Source organism: Muntiacus reevesi, chromosome 13, assembly GCF_963930625.1.
Source record: "Muntiacus reevesi chromosome 13, mMunRee1.1, whole genome shotgun sequence".
Lineage (NCBI taxonomy): Eukaryota > Metazoa > Chordata > Mammalia > Artiodactyla > Cervidae > Muntiacus > Muntiacus reevesi.
In genome coordinates, this window is record NC_089261.1 from 52,679,139 (window position 1) to 52,696,345 (window position 17,207).

The following is a 17,207-nucleotide window of genomic DNA, read 5'->3' on the forward strand; positions in this document are numbered from 1 at the left end:
CAAAATTCTCCAAGCCAGGCTTCAGCAATACGTGAACTGAGAACTTCCAGATGTTAAGACTGGTTTTAGAAAAGACAGAGGAACCAGAGATCAAATTGCCAGTATCTGCTGGATCATCGAAAAAGCAAGAGAGTTCCAGAAGAACATCTATTTCTGCTTTATTGACTACGCCAAAGCCTTTGACTGTGTGGATCACAATAAACTGTGTAAAATTCTGAAGGAGATGGGAATACCGGACCCCCTGACCTGCCTCTTGAGAAATCTGTCTGCAGGTCAGGAAGCAACAGTTAGAATTGGACATGGAACAACAGGCTGGTTCCAAATAGGAAAAGGAGTATGTGAAGGCTGTATGTTGTCACCCTGCTTATTGAACTTATATGCAGAGTACATCATGAGAAACGCTGGGCTGGAAGAAGCACAAGCTGGAATCAAGATTGCCGGGAGAAACATCAGTAATCTCAGATATGCAGATGACACCACCCTTATGGCAGAAAGTGAAGAGGAACTAAAAAGCCTGTTGATGAAAGTGAAAGAGGAGAGTGAAGAAGTTGACTTAAAGCTTAACGTCAGAAAACTAAGATCATGGCATCTGGTCCCATCACTTCTTGGGAAATAGATGGGGAGACAGTGGAAACAGTTGTCAGACTTTATTTTTTGGGGCTCCAAAATCACTGCAGATGGTGATTGCAGCCATGAAATTAAAAGAGGCTTACTCCTTGGAAGGAAAGTTATGACCAACCTAGATATCATATTAAAAAGCAGAGACATCACTTGGTCAACAAAGGTCTGTCTAGTCAAGGCTGTGGTTTTTCCAGTGGTCATGTAAGGATGTGAGAGTTGGACTGTGAAGGAAGCTGAGTGCTGAAAAATTGATGCTTTTGAACTGTGGTGTTGGAGACTCTTGAGAGTCCCTTGGACTGCAAGGCAATCCAATCAGTCCATCCTAAAGGAGATAAGTCCTGGGTGTTCATTGGAAGGACTGATGCTGAAGCTGAAACTCCAATACTTTGGCCACCTCATGGGAAGAGTTGACTCATTGGAAAAGACCCTCGTGCTGGGAGGGATTGGGGGCAGAAGAAGAAGGGGAGGAGAGAGGATGAGATGGCTGGATGGCATCACCGACTTGATGGCCATGAGTTTGAGTAAACTCCGGGAGTTGGTGATGGACAGGGAGGCCTGGTGTGCTGCGATTCATGGGGTCACAAAGAGTCGGACACGACTGAGCGACTGAACTGAACTGAACTGAATCCAAATGGTTCATTGAAAAAAAATTGTTTATCACTAAGGTGATGGGTATTCAAGGAAAGAGAAACTGGTTAGTAACATCTGACAAAAGTTACTGCTCCAAACAGTAACTGTCCTGCTAAAAGAGATAGAATAAAATGATACCTCTGTAGAGTATCCATCAAAAAATCATGATTATCAAATGTTGGGGAAAGGTTACTATATAACATTGTTTCAAAATAAGGTTCAGAACTAACTATAGTTTTTTTTTTTTAATCTCTATTAAGATACTTATATGAGTATATAAAATAGAACAGTAGCTAAGAAGAAAATAGATCAAAACATAAAGAGATTGTCTCTTGATGGAGTTTGAGTGATTAAAATACTTTCTTCTATGTTTTCCACAGTGCTCCTGTTGTAATTTGGAAAATTAGTTTAAATAAATAGTCCAATAATTTTAAAGTTCTGTTAATAGTTAACACAGCTCTCTTTTAAACAAATATTTTTTAAACAAATATTTTTGCATGGAACCCCAAAGTGTCAAATACAAAAGCTGTTATGCTTTCAGTAGTGAAAGGCAGTCTGAATCCTATGGAGTTGGCTTCTTTGCTACGTACTACCTCTCAATCACTCGCCAGCATTTGGAGTCTATTGCTACAGCCTGAAATGGGCAATGATAAAGGACATAGCCGTAATGTTAGCTTTCTGAATGTAGGGGTTAGGGGATAATGAATTGTCAGAGGAGCCTAGGGTTTCAGATTTTGATATTTGGAGAATTGTACCGTATTAGAGAAGTCTTAACAAAGACGGCTATGGATGAGACTTGGAATTGTGGTGAGTATTTGGGCGCACTTTTCTATCCATCAGGTGAAGTACACTACTAAAGCTTGGAAAACTTGGGGGATGGGGTGGGAAGAGATGGCATTGGGAAAGATTAGAAAGTGATTAAAAACATAACCTTGGTCAATACTCTACCTTTGATGGGAAGAGAAGCCAGGGATTGACCGGAGAGGAACAGTGAGGGGGAAGGGAAATGATTTCACATGTTGCAAAACACACGAAAGGTGTAAACAATGTTACTTTCAAGCATAAACAATGAAGTTTTCTAAGTAATAGGAAAAATTTGTCTATTTGACTATATAAAGGAGATTAAGAAGTGAAATGGCTTCAAAAATTTTTTGTTTATGTGGCATTAGTCCAAATAATGTTGAGTGCTATCTAAATTTTTTATACTTAATAAAATGATTTTTCTTAATGTTGCGTGGAAAATATTAGCTAATGTTGCTAACCTGAGGAAGTCAATTGCTTCAGTCATACGTTGCTGTCCAGATGTGATTGACTCTAAATGAGTTTTTATATTTGTAAGATACTATTAGTCCTCTAAAGGAGGGTATCTCTTTTTATTAAATGATCAAAATATATCTTTTTCCTTTTTATAGAAAAGTTTCTTTTGATGCTACAATCAGTAAAGAGAGCATTTGCTATTGATCCTAGTCATCCCTGGCTTCATGAATGTATGATTCGACTCTTTAGTACTGGTATGTTTTAATTTTCTGTTACTTAAGTATTTGACTGCAGTAGCTGATAGTGACTGAATAAGTGATTTATACAAGTTTATCATAAACGCAAATCATTTTAAAGCTGTTGTGTATTAAGTTAGCCTGGGGAAAAAACAAAGTCTTTTCTTTGTGGTGAAGGTCTTTATTTTAAGACTAGAAGTGTTACCTGATTTTGACACAGAATCATTCAGTCCAGATATTTGAGAATCATCTTTATTTCTGTTTCTTAAAGGTTAATAAGTTGAAATTTTGAATCGTGTTTCATTATGTGACGTAGTTAATTGTTCTAAAATTTAAAAATCTCTTTGAAATTGACAAATTATCTTGTTTACCTGTCTCTAGCATAATGATTTGAATCATAAAATTTTTGTCAGTAAATGTAGGGTAAAAGTAACTTTAAAACAAGTTATTGTCCTTTTCAAATGTTTAGTCAGTAAGATCCATATGTAAGTTTTAATGTGAAGTAAAGCTACAGAATTTTAGAAAACGAAAGGTGGAATATTATGCCAGTTATCTCTCATAGTTGAGAAATCTAGGACACTAAAACACTAAATTACTTATTTAAGATAACACCAATAATTAGTAAAGAAACAGGAATGAGAGCCCAGATCTTTATATTGTTTTTTCTACTACCAGAGCTTTAAATTTAGAATAAAGTATTTCTGTAGTCAAGTAGTGTTTTTTTGTTTTGGCTTTTAAGTAACTGGGTAAGGAGAATTGAATGTTTAGTAGAACAGTCTGCAGAATTTGAAAATACTATTAGCTGTCTCATTACTAAGTACTCAGTTCCATGTGAATCCATGCATTATATAAAAATAATGAGATTAAACTAGGTATCCCAATCATTCTTTTGAAAATGCTAAATTAGTTAGCATTGTTTTGACTTATAAGAAAAGGTTAAAAAAAAAGAAAAAGAAAAGGTAAAGCCTTTTTTAGATCATATTTATGCTTGTCAAAAAAGTGATTTCCTGTTAGAGAAGCTAAAGTAATGTAGTCATATTATAGAAAGTAGAAGTAATTACTGTATTTAATGAAGGAAGTTTCTTTTAGTCTTTTTTTTTTTTTGATATTAAAGAAAAAAATTTTTGAAATCATGAATCAAAAAGTTAAGACTGGAAATAACAGCCATAAATCATTTTCAGTTAGGGTGAAATGCATTCAAGCTATTTTAAATATACATATTCATTTTTATACAGTCAGTTCTTTCCTGAAAGATAATAAAACAGTACATATAAAGTTAATGGAGTTAGAGTTATATTCCTTTGAAATAAAAAGTGGAAGTGACAAGCAAATACTTCTAATGAGTGTGTGGCTTGATGAACATATAACCATTTTCTTGTAACAGTTGTTTCAGAAAATTAAAATGCTTATGAACTTTAGAAGAACAAAGAATGGTCCTAACATTAAAAGTGAGAATTAATTGAGTGGAGTTAATGTTAGCTATTGTCATTGCTTCAGGTATTCATCTGATATCATTGTCAGGAAGAGATTTACAAAGTAATCCTTATTTTGACTAAATGTAGGCATCTTTGTTACTGTAAACCCCCTGAGTTCCTTTTACTAATTCATATATTTGGTTCTTGAGAAAAATACTTGATTTTGAAGTAACTTGTCAGGAGCACATTTGTCATATTAAGTTAAATTGTAGCAATTTCTTTATGAAGAAATCCCCACAGTAACACCTTTCCAGAAATTATGGAGGAAAAAGAAAAAACAATGGCTCCACACTTACTTTATCAGTTGTAGAAGCTTCTCTAAGTGAATGTTCACTTTAGCATGGTTATGAGCATCTTCCAAATCTTTAGAATGTTACACTACTAGTGTAAGTAGTAATCGCCCCATGAAGTCATTTACTATATAGGATGTTCCCTTTCCCCTTTAATTATGCGAATGATAGTATCTCTTCCAAGTTTTCACTTTTTTTTTTTAAGTTGTAGAACTTAGGGCAATTTTAATTATATTTCTGGTCAGTTCTAAGTAGAAATAGGACTTTAGGTATTCATTTGTTTTGATACCTGCTTACATGTTTATATTCCCTTAAATGTTTTTAAAGTTAGTAGTTTTTGGTCACCTTAATCTGTAATGAATCTTACATTATTTTCCTCGCTCATTTGTACAAACTCATTTTTTCCTTTTCTCTGCAGATTATTTCTCATCTGTACTTACATATTTCCTCCAAAAAAAACCTTTCTTAATTAATATGGTCATTTATTTATGTTGCTGTTTTGAGTAGGTTGTACTGTAACCAGTAGTAAGTAATCATTATCTCACACAAAATATCCTTTTCTACCGAAATTTTAACAAAAAAATGCTGGCTAGTGTGGGAACCCAGGAAACTTCTTTTGCTAAGAATCAGCCCCCACTTTAATGTGACTTTTAACTCTTGGTGATAACTAAATTTATTCAGTCTGCTAATAACATGAACCAAACGTTGTTTTAATTTTAGGGTATCTCAGGACTCAACTCATATGCCCCTTGGAAAAGGTTTAGCGTATCATGGAAGACAGATAGTCTGAGATTTTTTACTTTCTTGAGACGTCAGTAATTTTTGGTTAGTTTTTATCAGTGTCACAAAATGTTTATATTGACTCCCTGTGCCTCCATTAGTCTTCACCCATAAAAGATTACTTAATAAGTCTGAGACATTTGAGGCTGCTCCTTCCATAGGACATTCTAAATTTTGCTATAGCAGAATTGATTGGTTGATTGATTGTAATTAATATCTTCCTGGAAATTGCAGTTCCAGTTTACATGATTAGTGATTAGAGGAGAAAACTGAATTAGTTGACCAGAAACAACTTGTGAATTAGTAAGGAAGTGTTTTTGGAAACATTCCTTTTTTAATCTGTTAAATAAATGAATTAATATAAACTATTAATACAGAAAAAGGGAAATAGCTATTAGTCGATGTTGGGAGTTATTTAAATATTCCCTCTTTGACACATCCTAAACACAAGACATATATATTCATATATATGTATTTTTAACTGTATGGGATTTTTTTAATAGCAGTTTTGATTTTTCTGAGATTTCTTTTAGTCTGAGGAAAACAAGTTAATGAAAGTGATGAAAAACATGAAAAGTATGGTTTCCAGCTATAAGCCATAAAATTACTTTCCTGTCTGCATATATAAAGTGTCCTGAAAGCATTTCAGGCAAACCACTGAGGTTTGTAACAAATTAGTAAAAAATTAGTAATAAATTTTATAGATACCTGTTTGTTGACATAATATTCCTTGTAATTGGCTATAACCTATTTTAACAGATTTTCACCTTCCAGTTTACTCTTCTCCTAAGCCCATTCCCCACCCTCAAGACAAATATTGATAAATTTGCTAAATCCAAGTTGAAAATACAGGCATAATGGAGATTAAGCTAAATCCTTTAATTAGTAGCTCATTTATTTGAGTTAACCAATTCTATAGAATGATAGAAGAAATGCTCTTCAACCAACAAAGGGCACATATCAATCAATTATTTAGTTACTAACTACATGTACAATATTTCACTTGGATTTTTGCTATTCAAAAGTTCAGTGTTTTTTAAACTCAAGGTAGTGATCTATTAGTGAGAAAATGAAAGAAGTTGAGTGGGTCATTATCATTTGAAAGCATTTGAAAACTTAAAAGAGATATAAATTGGAGTATAAGATACAAGAATGTGCTGCACAATGTAAGAGTCAGTGTTCTGTGAAACTTTTGCTTCCCATAATAAGTTATGTTTATAGGAAACATGCTCATCAGAGTACAGATACTGGGTTGTAGTCAAGAGTTTGAAAGCCACAACACTAGTTTCTAATCATAAGGAAAATCTATTTATGTTTTCTTCAGTCTGTGACAAAAATAGTACCTACAGTATATGGAATATCTGTTATGTCATTAGCTATTTTACTTGTGGGGCTTCCCAGATGACTCAGCTCTAAGAATCCATCTGCCAGTGCAGGAGACATGGGCTTTATATAGGTTGATCCCTTTGTCGGGAACATCCCCTGGAGTGGGAAATGGCTATCCACTTCAGTATTCTTGCCTGGAAAATTCCATGGAGAGAGGAGCCTGGCTAGCCAGCCACGACTTAGCGACTAAACAGTAACATTTTATTTGTAGCTTTTTCTTACTGTGATCCTTCTGGGTTAGATATCACCTTAATTTTACAGATCAAGGAATAGGTTCAGAGAGGTTATGATTTGTCCACACTCAAATCATACTCATGTCTGTCTGGCTCAAAACTCCAGACTGTCTCTCTGTACCAAACTAGGATTCAGCCCAGAGAGGCTGGGAGTCAGTTTTTCCATCTCTGAATGCCAAAGCATATGATGACAACAGTGTATTCCTTGCAGGAAAATACTTTGGTGGTCGTTTGGAAATTATTACGTAGTGATAGCTCAGTTCACATAATCACTGAATATAGAGATCCGTGGCTTTGTTTTTTTTAACTGATAAATTCGTAATGGTTTACTTGGGTACAGAAGAATATGGGATAGGGTGAGGGAAATTCTGTTATTCTTCTGCACTATATTTGGTAGCCTTTAGAAAATTATTAGATTATTCTGCTGAAGCAACACATTCTTTAAATTTATGTAGATTAGCTCTTCTTTAAATGTTGGATTATTAGTAAGTTTATCCAGTCTTTGTATATATAATTGCTTTCTTTCATTGACCTCATCAGGTAGATAATTTCTTAATTCCACAGATTGTATCAGTATCTAACTGCCTAATAACAGTTTGTTTTTAATTTGTTCAGCAGTGTGTGAAAGTAAAGATTTACCTGATGCAGTTAGAACAGTATTAAAACAAGAAATGAATCGTCTTTTTGGAGCAACGAATCCAAAGAACTTTAATGAAACTTTTCTGAAAAGGAATTCTGATTCATTGCCACATAGATTATCAGGTAATCAGTTTATTTTGTCCTTATCTCAGCCTCTAAAACAGCTTCAGTTTTTACTACAGTGGGTCATTGACAGGTTACACACTTTTTGTATGCCGAGGCAAATGTGTATGTCACATTTTAATCGTATGAAACAGACAGCTTAACCTCCTTTATATTTTTAAATGTTTTGGATAAAATCATTACTATGAATCAAGGGTAATAGTTTCTCCTGGTTCTGCATAGGCATTATAAAGAAGTAGGTGTAACTGAATTTAGCTATCTATTATATACACTGAAGGAAAATCTTTCTTTTTATTTTTTTCTCTCATTGGCATGCTCTTAAAATTTACTTAGATGCAACCATCTTTCATTTCTCATGCTTATATAAGCTGTCAAACTTGACAGTGCTGAGCACCTGAAAACCATCTCACAAGCAGGGATCATCTGGCAAGAGTCTGTGCTAATGAGCCAAACTCCGGACTTGATGGGACCCACGGGCAGGGCTTCAGCAGTGTGCTCATGCCTGTCAGGGCTGGGTGTCTCCCACACCCCTCTCCATCACAACACACGGACACACGAGTGTTCTCCTCAATCCCAAATTACATTCGTTCTAGAAAGAAGAAAGCTATCCATGGTCCCACCACACAAAGACAAATGTTATTAGAAGTATTGGTGTTTCTTCATAATCTCTTTTACCTTAAACATTCTCTTAGTTTGGACAGTTAGACTGCTTCTGGTCTACTCCGTCAGGTTTGTGTTTTTTGTTTTTTCAAATAACAGCATTTCAAATGGCTATTCCCATTTTTCTAGTAAAGTGCCACACTGTGTGCACATAGATCTTGCTTTTTATATTTGAATGAACAGAAGATAAAATGCTGGTGTTACCTTGAAATAAAACATCTCCGTTTTCCCTCTCATTTAGCTGCCAAAATGGTATATTATTTAGATCCTTCTAGTCAGAAGCGAGCTATAGAGTTGGCAACAACACTTGATGAATCCCTCACTAACAGAAACCTCCAGGTAAAGAGCTTTTCATTATTTCTCTGTAAGAGTTACATGACTCTCTTTGTTTCTATTTTCCCCAGAATAATTTTCACCAATTAATTTTTTTGTTATTTATGCATACTCTTCTCCAAACTATTATGACTCCATCTCAGAAACTTAATTTATCTTAAATTTATTTAAGATTGTATATGTGTGTACACATATACAGCAAGATCCCTGGGGAAGGGAATGGCTACTGTCCACTCCAATATTTCTTGCCTGGAAAATTCCATGGACAGAGAAGCCTGATTGGCTACAGTGCATGGGGTCGCATAGGACAGAGCAACTAACACTTCCACTTTCAGTTAGATTAGTAGCTTGTAGACAGTTAAGAGTTTGTGGGGTACTTATATCTGGAAACTTTGTAGTATTTTCCAAGTGAAAAGGTGAAGAAAGAAAGCATGAGAAATGCCAAGTCACCATGAATCATTTAAAAATATAAGCAGACCGACTTAAGGGTTTGATTGAAAGAATTATTAGTATTCATGAAAAATTTTCTTTGGATGTATATCCTTTGTGTTTCTGAGACTCTCTTTCCTTCTTCATCAGTGGACATACCGTAAAGGTTCTCTTTAATTTGAACAGAAGGTTAAAAAATAATGTTTGATTTTGCCATCTGGCTCTGAGCCTCCAAAAAATTTAAAGACTTAGGTATAGTCGTTGACAGTGGCATGTAAATGTCAACACTTACGCACAGGGCCAGGTAGGCTGCGGCAACATTGCCAGAGGTTTACTTGCCGAGAGTTGAGGGTCTTTGGATGTAGCACCCCACACCTTGCTTGTCTCACCTTAGTCCTGACCCTGTTTATATATCCATCCTTTTGTGTAAACCTTGCAGTTCTGAAGAAACTAATTCTAATGGAATGCATAGTGGGAATAAATACTTTTCTGTATCTTAAATATGTACATTTTGCCTCTCGTTTTAGAAACCTTTTGATAACGAAATGTCCAATAAATTCACAGTAAATTTTTTTTTCTTTTAAGCAAATTATAATGTGACCTTTTTTCTTTCTCTAGACATGTATGGAGGTATTAGAAGCCTTGTGTGATGGTAGCCTAGGAGACTGTAAAGAAGCTGCTGAAGTTTATAGAGTAAATTGTCATAAGCTTTTCCCTTACGCTTTGGCTTTCATGCCTCCTGGATATGAAGAGGATATGAAGATCACAGTTAATGGAGATAGTTCTGCAGAAACTGAAGAACTGGCCAATGAAATTTGAACATCATTAAACAAGCAAACGGAATGACTTTGGACCATATCTAGTGTATAATATTTTTGTCACGCACCTGCTGCATTGCTCTAACTTACACAGAATGAGAAGAGTAAATGTTCTTGCCTTCAAATAGTGTTTTACGTTTTTTATCCTGCTGAAAAAGTATATATAAAATATCTAACATATTACAGGATATAGGTTCAGTTTCTTAAAAAATTAAAAGCTGCTAAAATTGAGGGGTTAAAAAAAGATACCTTATCCTATTCCTACCTACCCACCCATGTTTTTAAACTAATTTATATAAAATCTGGAGGCTGTTACGGCTAACAAAGCAGGTGTGTGGCAGAAATATTACTTTAAATTTGTCTTGTGAGATTTTACTATATCTCAGACAGCATAAATGCTGTTTCAGCACTGGATTCTTTCACTGAGCACAAAGAGTTGTTGGGGCTTTAGCATCTAACTGATTTTGTTACGGGGTTGATTATGACCATAGGGAGTATGCAATGTGAATCACTATTTACAGAGAAGCCTACAACAGATGCTTGATGTTGTAGAAGCTGGGACATATAGATACCAAGCAGAATTATAAGAAAACCTAGAGGGTGTTCAATACGCTTGTTGTGTTTCCAAAATTCACTGTACATGATCAGTTTGGTGTTCTTGTACCACAGTTTTTAACTGAAGGAACCAGTTGGAACAATCTCAATTCTAACTAAAACTTGAAGAACTAAAATAACAATGCAAACCTTTCAGCATTGTTTTGGCCAAACTTGTTAAAACTGTAATGCAAGAACCAAATGCACTGTGATGTGGCACCAACTAATTAGCAAGCATGAACTTTTCACCCAAGAGTGAAAAAAGAAAATCTACCATGGCTTGAAGTTAAAGAGCAGAACTCCTGACTACCATTCTATGACTGATCAAGAGACTAATAGTTAAAAACCTCAGCAGGCCTTGTTCATGATATGCAGAAAAAAATGTGCTGCAGTTTAGATACCTCTGGAATTTTTCCACAGTGTCACAGGTTTGTAATACTTGAAGCCCTACATTTCTAAGAATATATTTCTTGCTCAGTTGTTTCAGGCAAGCCCAAGACTTTGTAATTTTTAAAGGGCCCAAGATTTCTTTCTTTCTTTCTTTTTTTTTTTTTTTTCCAATAACAGACCAGCTTCTTTTTCCTGCAGTTACAGATGTAATTTCCTTTTTGTTGTCAAACATAAGGTACCAAATATGATGCAATAAATTGTTTTGAAAAACAGTTGTGTGAATATTTCAACTAATATGTGTTGGGCTTCTGTGAAAATACACAGGTGGAAACAGAGGTGCAAGCCAGAGGCAGTGTAATGTGCTGTAAGGGTAGTTCAGATGGGAACTTTTTGGAATGGACTTAGTATTGGTGTCAGGGAAATTCCATTAAGCAAGCATAGTGCTGTTCCTGCATTAAGATTTCCTTGAGGGCTAGGATGGCAGCAGGTACTATGAATATAATTAGTAATTTGAAAGGAAAAGTGAGAACTGCTATTTTGTTTGAGAAAATGAGCCTTAAAATTTTAAACCCAAACACAGAACTAGCCAGAGGCTCTGTATTCTCATTGCATTTGCAAGATCTCAGCAAATAAGGATATTAAGTAAAATGAATCGATTGTATATATAATTGACCTTTTTGTGGTACTTTTAGTTTATAGAAAGTATATTCTAAAGGGAATTTTCAGGAGACATGATCCTTTTACTGATTGAACAATTGTGCTAAACTCAGCATTTCATAGTACATGACCTGCATTCCACATCCCAGTCTAGTAATTTAGTGGTGTAAAGACAAGTACAGACTGGACTCTAGTGCTTTGTTATGTTTATTAACTGGCCCTGTCTCAGGAACATCTTAACAGATGGCAAAAAAAAAACAGAAAACTTTTTTCAACTTCTCCTATGAGTGGCAACTGAAGTTCTTATTGTTGGTAAAGAACACTAGTGCTACCTCTGCCACTAATGAGGTGTTTGGAGGAGGCACCAGCCATAAAATAGGGGGTGTATGTGTGAATTATGTTTAAACTCTACTGTATATTGAAATGAAATTCTTATATTTGTCTTGACAATGTTCAAATGATGTAGATTGTTTTAGAATGAATATTCCTAAGTACTAAGAACTCTTGATGCAGAGGCCACCCATGAGGAGCTAAATTCCTAACATGTATATTGTATTCCAACCCAATTTTACTGGAATTATTAAATAAATATTTTATTTTCTTTCAGGTTTACTTGATAGTGGATACATTGTCTGGTCTCAGAGGATACTGACATAGGTTCATTTTATGTCCAGACATCACCCCTAAAACATTGTACTGTGCTATCTTACCCTGGATAGTATCAACTGGATCATCTCACATTTGCCTCATTCACTCTATTCCAAATGATGCTGTGGGGGAAAACAGGGTTAGGAAAAAAGTTGGGGGGGGGGGAATGCAGTGATGTTGTAATCTAAACAAGTGCCTTATGTTTATTGCTAAGAACTGGTGTTATCAACCCTTTTGAAAAGAAAGGGTCCCTTGACCTGTATTAACATAGGAGAAGTAAAGTTCTTTTTGTTTTTCTTTATATTTACTACTCTTGTCATTTCTCATTTAAAAACTAAAATCTGACTAGCAGGTTAGTTTTCCTGAGCTTTAATTTGATAGTTGAGTTTTTAGCATTTTCAACATTTTTCTGTACCTACTTATTATGCACAAGAATAAAGGTGATCTAATAGCATGACTAAAAGTAGTCCCGATGCTAGTGAATAGCTTTCCTGTGGGTTTTATCACTCCCTTGTTTTTCACAGTGTTGTTTGTATGCCACGATATATTGCTCTATGTGAAATGAAAGCTGTGACTGTAAGAAGAGGCCAGAAAAATGCGGTCTAGATCAGGTAGGTTGTGATAAATCCAGGGAAGTCTCTTGTACACCATTTCTAGGAATATTTCAGCTACCACGTGTAGCATCTGTTCGGGAAAAGTTTGAAAGTGAAGTGTTGGATTTTCTTACAAGATATGTATATATTTGTCTTAATAATTACCAGCCTTAAACTTTGAAATTACTCTTACTAAGAGAATTCAAAGAGTGACGTTTCCAATGGAAGGTAGTCTTGTCCTACCTTGTGCTCCACCTCTTAAGTTACAGGCAAGGTTTCTTGATACCATCCTGCTGTCATCTGAACTTTGCTAAATCCACTGCCAAATCGACATGAAAAACTCCCATGAAGTGGCCGTGCTGCCCCACAGGGGGCTGAGCCTTTCAAGTTCTGTTCCAGTTTTGATGGTTGGAAATCTTACAACTTGTAGCAATAAAACATTTTTGGAAAAGGTTATTCTTTGTGGAATTGCACTTTCACCTTTCAGTATGCTCCTACTAGAGGGATATTGGTAGTGTGCAGGAGGTTCTGGAGAAAAGAATGCTCTCACTTTGATAAAGCAGATTATTGGGTACATACTTTAGGTTACACAGCCTATTTACACTGCTGCCTCCATCAGGACATACCCTCTCTCATGGTGACGGACAAAGGGCAGAAGGAAAGGGAAGCAGTGTGTTGTAGGAGAGAGGTGTCCAGCCTCTTGGTTTACCCAGTTGGCCTTTGAAGTGGTGCCATCTTGGGATTATAGCCAAAGAAAGAAAAATTGGTACTATTTAAATTAGAATTTACTGAACTGTCAACTATAGATAAACTTGGAATTTTAATCCTCTGCTATTTGTAAAGGTTCTATGTGCAAGAGATAAGAATACACTTTTTTTCAAGGCTTCTTGTAACAAAAGTAATACTTGGCAATCTAATAAGACTGTAATATAGTTCTTACATTTTTTTAATACACATTTTTTGCTGTCTAAAGGGTCTGTTTTATTTCATACAACTGGTACAGTTCTTTTTAACTGAAAAAAAAAAATTGATGGTGATGAAAAGATGGGAAATTTCCTATCTGTGTTATAAAGAATTCTGCTATTGCTTAAATCCTCAACTTGGCCTCAATAAGTATAAAGTTTCAGAAAAACATAGGAGTGAAGAGATTTTTTGAATATATTCTGGATCCCATGGCCTGCTTTCAGCTAATAATTAAATTTGCATTCTATATTTAGTTACCTGTGAATTGTCTAAGTCTCCATACCATTTTTGGCTGTCTTTCCAATCTACCATAGTTTTCTAGCGTTGAGCTTTGATAAACCTGCCATTTGTTTACTTTGATCTGCAAGTTTATCAAGCCCATTGTCTAGCGCCTGATGCCTTATCACAACTGGTCTAGGTACTGGGTTTTCTTAAGTATTCTTCTAAAACCCTTGGTGTTTCTTAATAGTGAGTAACTAAGCTAACCACTTCTCATCTTTCTTTTGAACTACTAATATTTGCCTTTGAATAGTCCTACTGTTAGCTGACGCATTCCATTTCTCATAGTATTTTTCTGTGACTTGCTAGGATGCTTGTTTCTTAGACAAATATCTAATTACAATGTTAAATGATTAGTACTTTGGTTCAAACTCATGTAAAGCCATTTTTAATGTAATGTATGAAATCTTAAGAATTAACATTGGGTACATTTTAGGGTAGTGACTAAGTACATAATTGATATTAAAATCTTTGTGAAATTTGCTATGAATATTGGCCTACAGATAGTAGAAAATAGCAATAAAGCACTATTAACTTTCAGGTCATTTGCACAGGCTTAAAGATTTTTTTTAATCTATTGATTTAAAATAGTCCCATTTTTCTTCCCTTTGGCCCTGTCTGTTGGTCTTCAGAGATTTCCTCAGAATACCACAGATCCGTTTTATTTTTATGTTGAATGAATTTTCTCACATCTAATTTTTTGTTTTTTTCCTATAGTTTGTCAGAGGAGTGGTTGTGACTGGCCTTGTAGGAAGCAGATAACTGAAGGACCATCCTCTTTCTCAGTTGCCTCATTGTGGCATTAGTTGGCAGTGAATCTTCTCATCCTTCATGTCTTTAGCAACCAACCAACCAGCCAGGTAACAGTCACGTCCAGTGGAATTAAGTTATTTCAAAGATGGCCCCTCAGTTTTTCTTTCTTTCAAACAGTATAGGGAGACTGGTAACACAAACCACTTAACCTTAAGGCTCTGTTTCCTGCATCGTAGTTAGTTCAGTTGCTCAGTCATGTCTGACTCTGCGACCCCATGGATCGTAGTATCTCCACTTTTAATCATTACAAGTAAGGAGACACTAGGTGGAGATCTGCAGTGGTTATTTCTAGACACTTGACCTATAGATAGCCAATGTTCATCACAACTGGAATTGTGGTCTAGTTGATCTTATCTGCTTAGGACTGGCAATTGAATCTTTTAAAACTTAATCCTGGTTGTATATTGGAATCCCAGGGGGATTGTTTGAAAGCCACAAATCCCAGTGGCCAAGCCCACCTTTGAAGTTCTGATTTAAATTACCTGGAGCCAGGCCTGGACATTGGTCTATTTTCTTTCTTTCAAGACTACCCCAGTGATTCTTAAGGTATACTGTTCTTTTTTTTGAGGAAATTCAAAATATTTCATAGTATTTGATTTTTTCCTTAAAGAGATACAAGCAACTATGTAAGTGCAAAAAGGTGAATTTTCCCCTATTTTTCATTAAGGGGAAGAATTTGTATTTGAACTTTCTGTCAAAAGATTGTCAGAAACCTTTTGGGTTATTTTGAAAGCTCATGCTTTTTTCCTCTCATTCTGCTGTTCTACCTGAGATGTGTGTGTGTACACTTGGTTGCTCAGTAGTGACTGATTGTTTGAGACCCCATGGACTGTAGCCCACCAGGCTCCTCTGTGGGATTTTCCAGTCAAGAATACTGCATTGGGTTGCCAGTTCCTACTCCAGGAGATCTTCCTGTTCTGAGATGCTGGTATTCAAAGAAGGGGGAAAAAAATCACTTCTACATAGTTTTGTTGCATGTCCTGGTAACTTGGTTTCATTTAAGCAATAATTCCTGTAGATGCATGATTGAGTTTTCTAATGGATGAATACCAAAGCAAAGCACAAAGTCGTTTAAATAAGGGTAGATGGTGGTATTATTCCCTGAGAATTCGTACACTCCTGATATACATACCTAAACCTCCAATTAAATATGTAGGCTTTTTTTTCCTTCCATAAAGGACTACGTTTTCCTTCTTTCTTTTACTTGAAAGTTAACTTTAAAAAAAATTTATTTTAATTTTTAAATGTTGGCTGCACTGGGTCTTTGTTGTGGCAGCGGGCTTTCTCTAGTTGCGGCATGCAGGCGTCCCTTGTTGTGGAGCACGGGCTCTGGAGTGTGCTGGCTCAGTCGTCGCAGTGTGTGGGCCCTCTAGTTGTGGTGTGCAGTCTTAGTTGCCCTGCAGTGTGTGGGATCTTAGTTCCCTGACCAGGGATCAAAACTCTGTCCTCTGCATTGAAAGATAGATTCTTAATCCCTGGACCACCGGGCAAGTCCCTGCATTTCTATAAATGAATGAATTTCTATTACAAATCTCAGGTATGAGAGGAACCCTGATTCTGTGACAGAATTAAAATATGGCTTATTGGTATAGAACCTGGTAAGGAGGTTTATGTGCTACAGAATCATATATCAAATTAAAAACTAGCTTATGAGAGCTGTTGAAATAATATTCTGAATAGTTCTCCCAAATTTATCCAACCTAGTAGTTTTCTATAATGAAATAGGAATTGTTTTATAGACCAGCCCTTATGTGTATCTACTTTATTCTTGATTGGTTAAAGATTTTGATGAATGAGACAAGCTAATACTGTTCATTGCCATTTTTGTGTTTATAGACATGGATGGTTTTCCTTCACCTTAAGTTTTTAGATCAGACAGAACCAAGTTTAAATCCTGGCTCAGGTATCTTAGGCAAGATTCTAGGAATTCCTAGTTCCTATAGTTGTTGGAAGGACTAAGTAACATATTGTATATTAGTGGTTATCAGAAAGCCTGACACATAAGGATTCATTATAAATATTCATAGGCATAACATTTTAAGTTATAGTATTTGCAAAAGGATGTTCTGTTTACTTGTCAGCATTCTATTTTATTATCTCTGTTTGTTTCCTGTAGTACACTGGACCAATATACTCAGGAAATTATCTTTTTGTAGATATTAACAGCTCAAATTATGCTTTTTTTCCCCCTAGTGTTTTACTTTACATCTTCTAGCACTTTAGATTATCTTGTCTTTTTGTACAATAGATAAAACCACCAGTAACACCTCCATCCTCCCATCATTCTGACATTCATGAAACTTTTACTAGTGTTAGTAAACGTGGCAGATTTCTTGATGCTGCTTTTAAAATTATTTAGA

At 35.5% G+C, this 17,207-nt stretch overlaps 1 protein-coding gene across 2 annotated transcripts in view; it reads left to right on the plus strand.

The window, feature by feature from the left end:
* Positions 1–12,653, plus strand: part of NAA15 (N-alpha-acetyltransferase 15, NatA auxiliary subunit) — a 69,369-nt gene extending 56,716 nt beyond the window's left edge. Inside the window, exons 17-20 of one of the 2 annotated variants that reach the window (XM_065905013.1) lie at positions 2,664–2,762; positions 7,524–7,670; positions 8,572–8,669; positions 9,711–12,653. In XM_065905013.1, the coding sequence (XP_065761085.1) occupies positions 2,664–2,762; positions 7,524–7,670; positions 8,572–8,669; positions 9,711–9,911 (545 nt within the window). In that variant the 3' untranslated portion in view covers positions 9,912–12,653. The remainder of the gene's footprint in view (positions 1–2,663; positions 2,763–7,523; positions 7,671–8,571; positions 8,670–9,710) is intronic. The other variant, XM_065905014.1, reaches the window with a different exon arrangement.
* Positions 12,654–17,207: the final 4,554 nt, after the last annotated feature.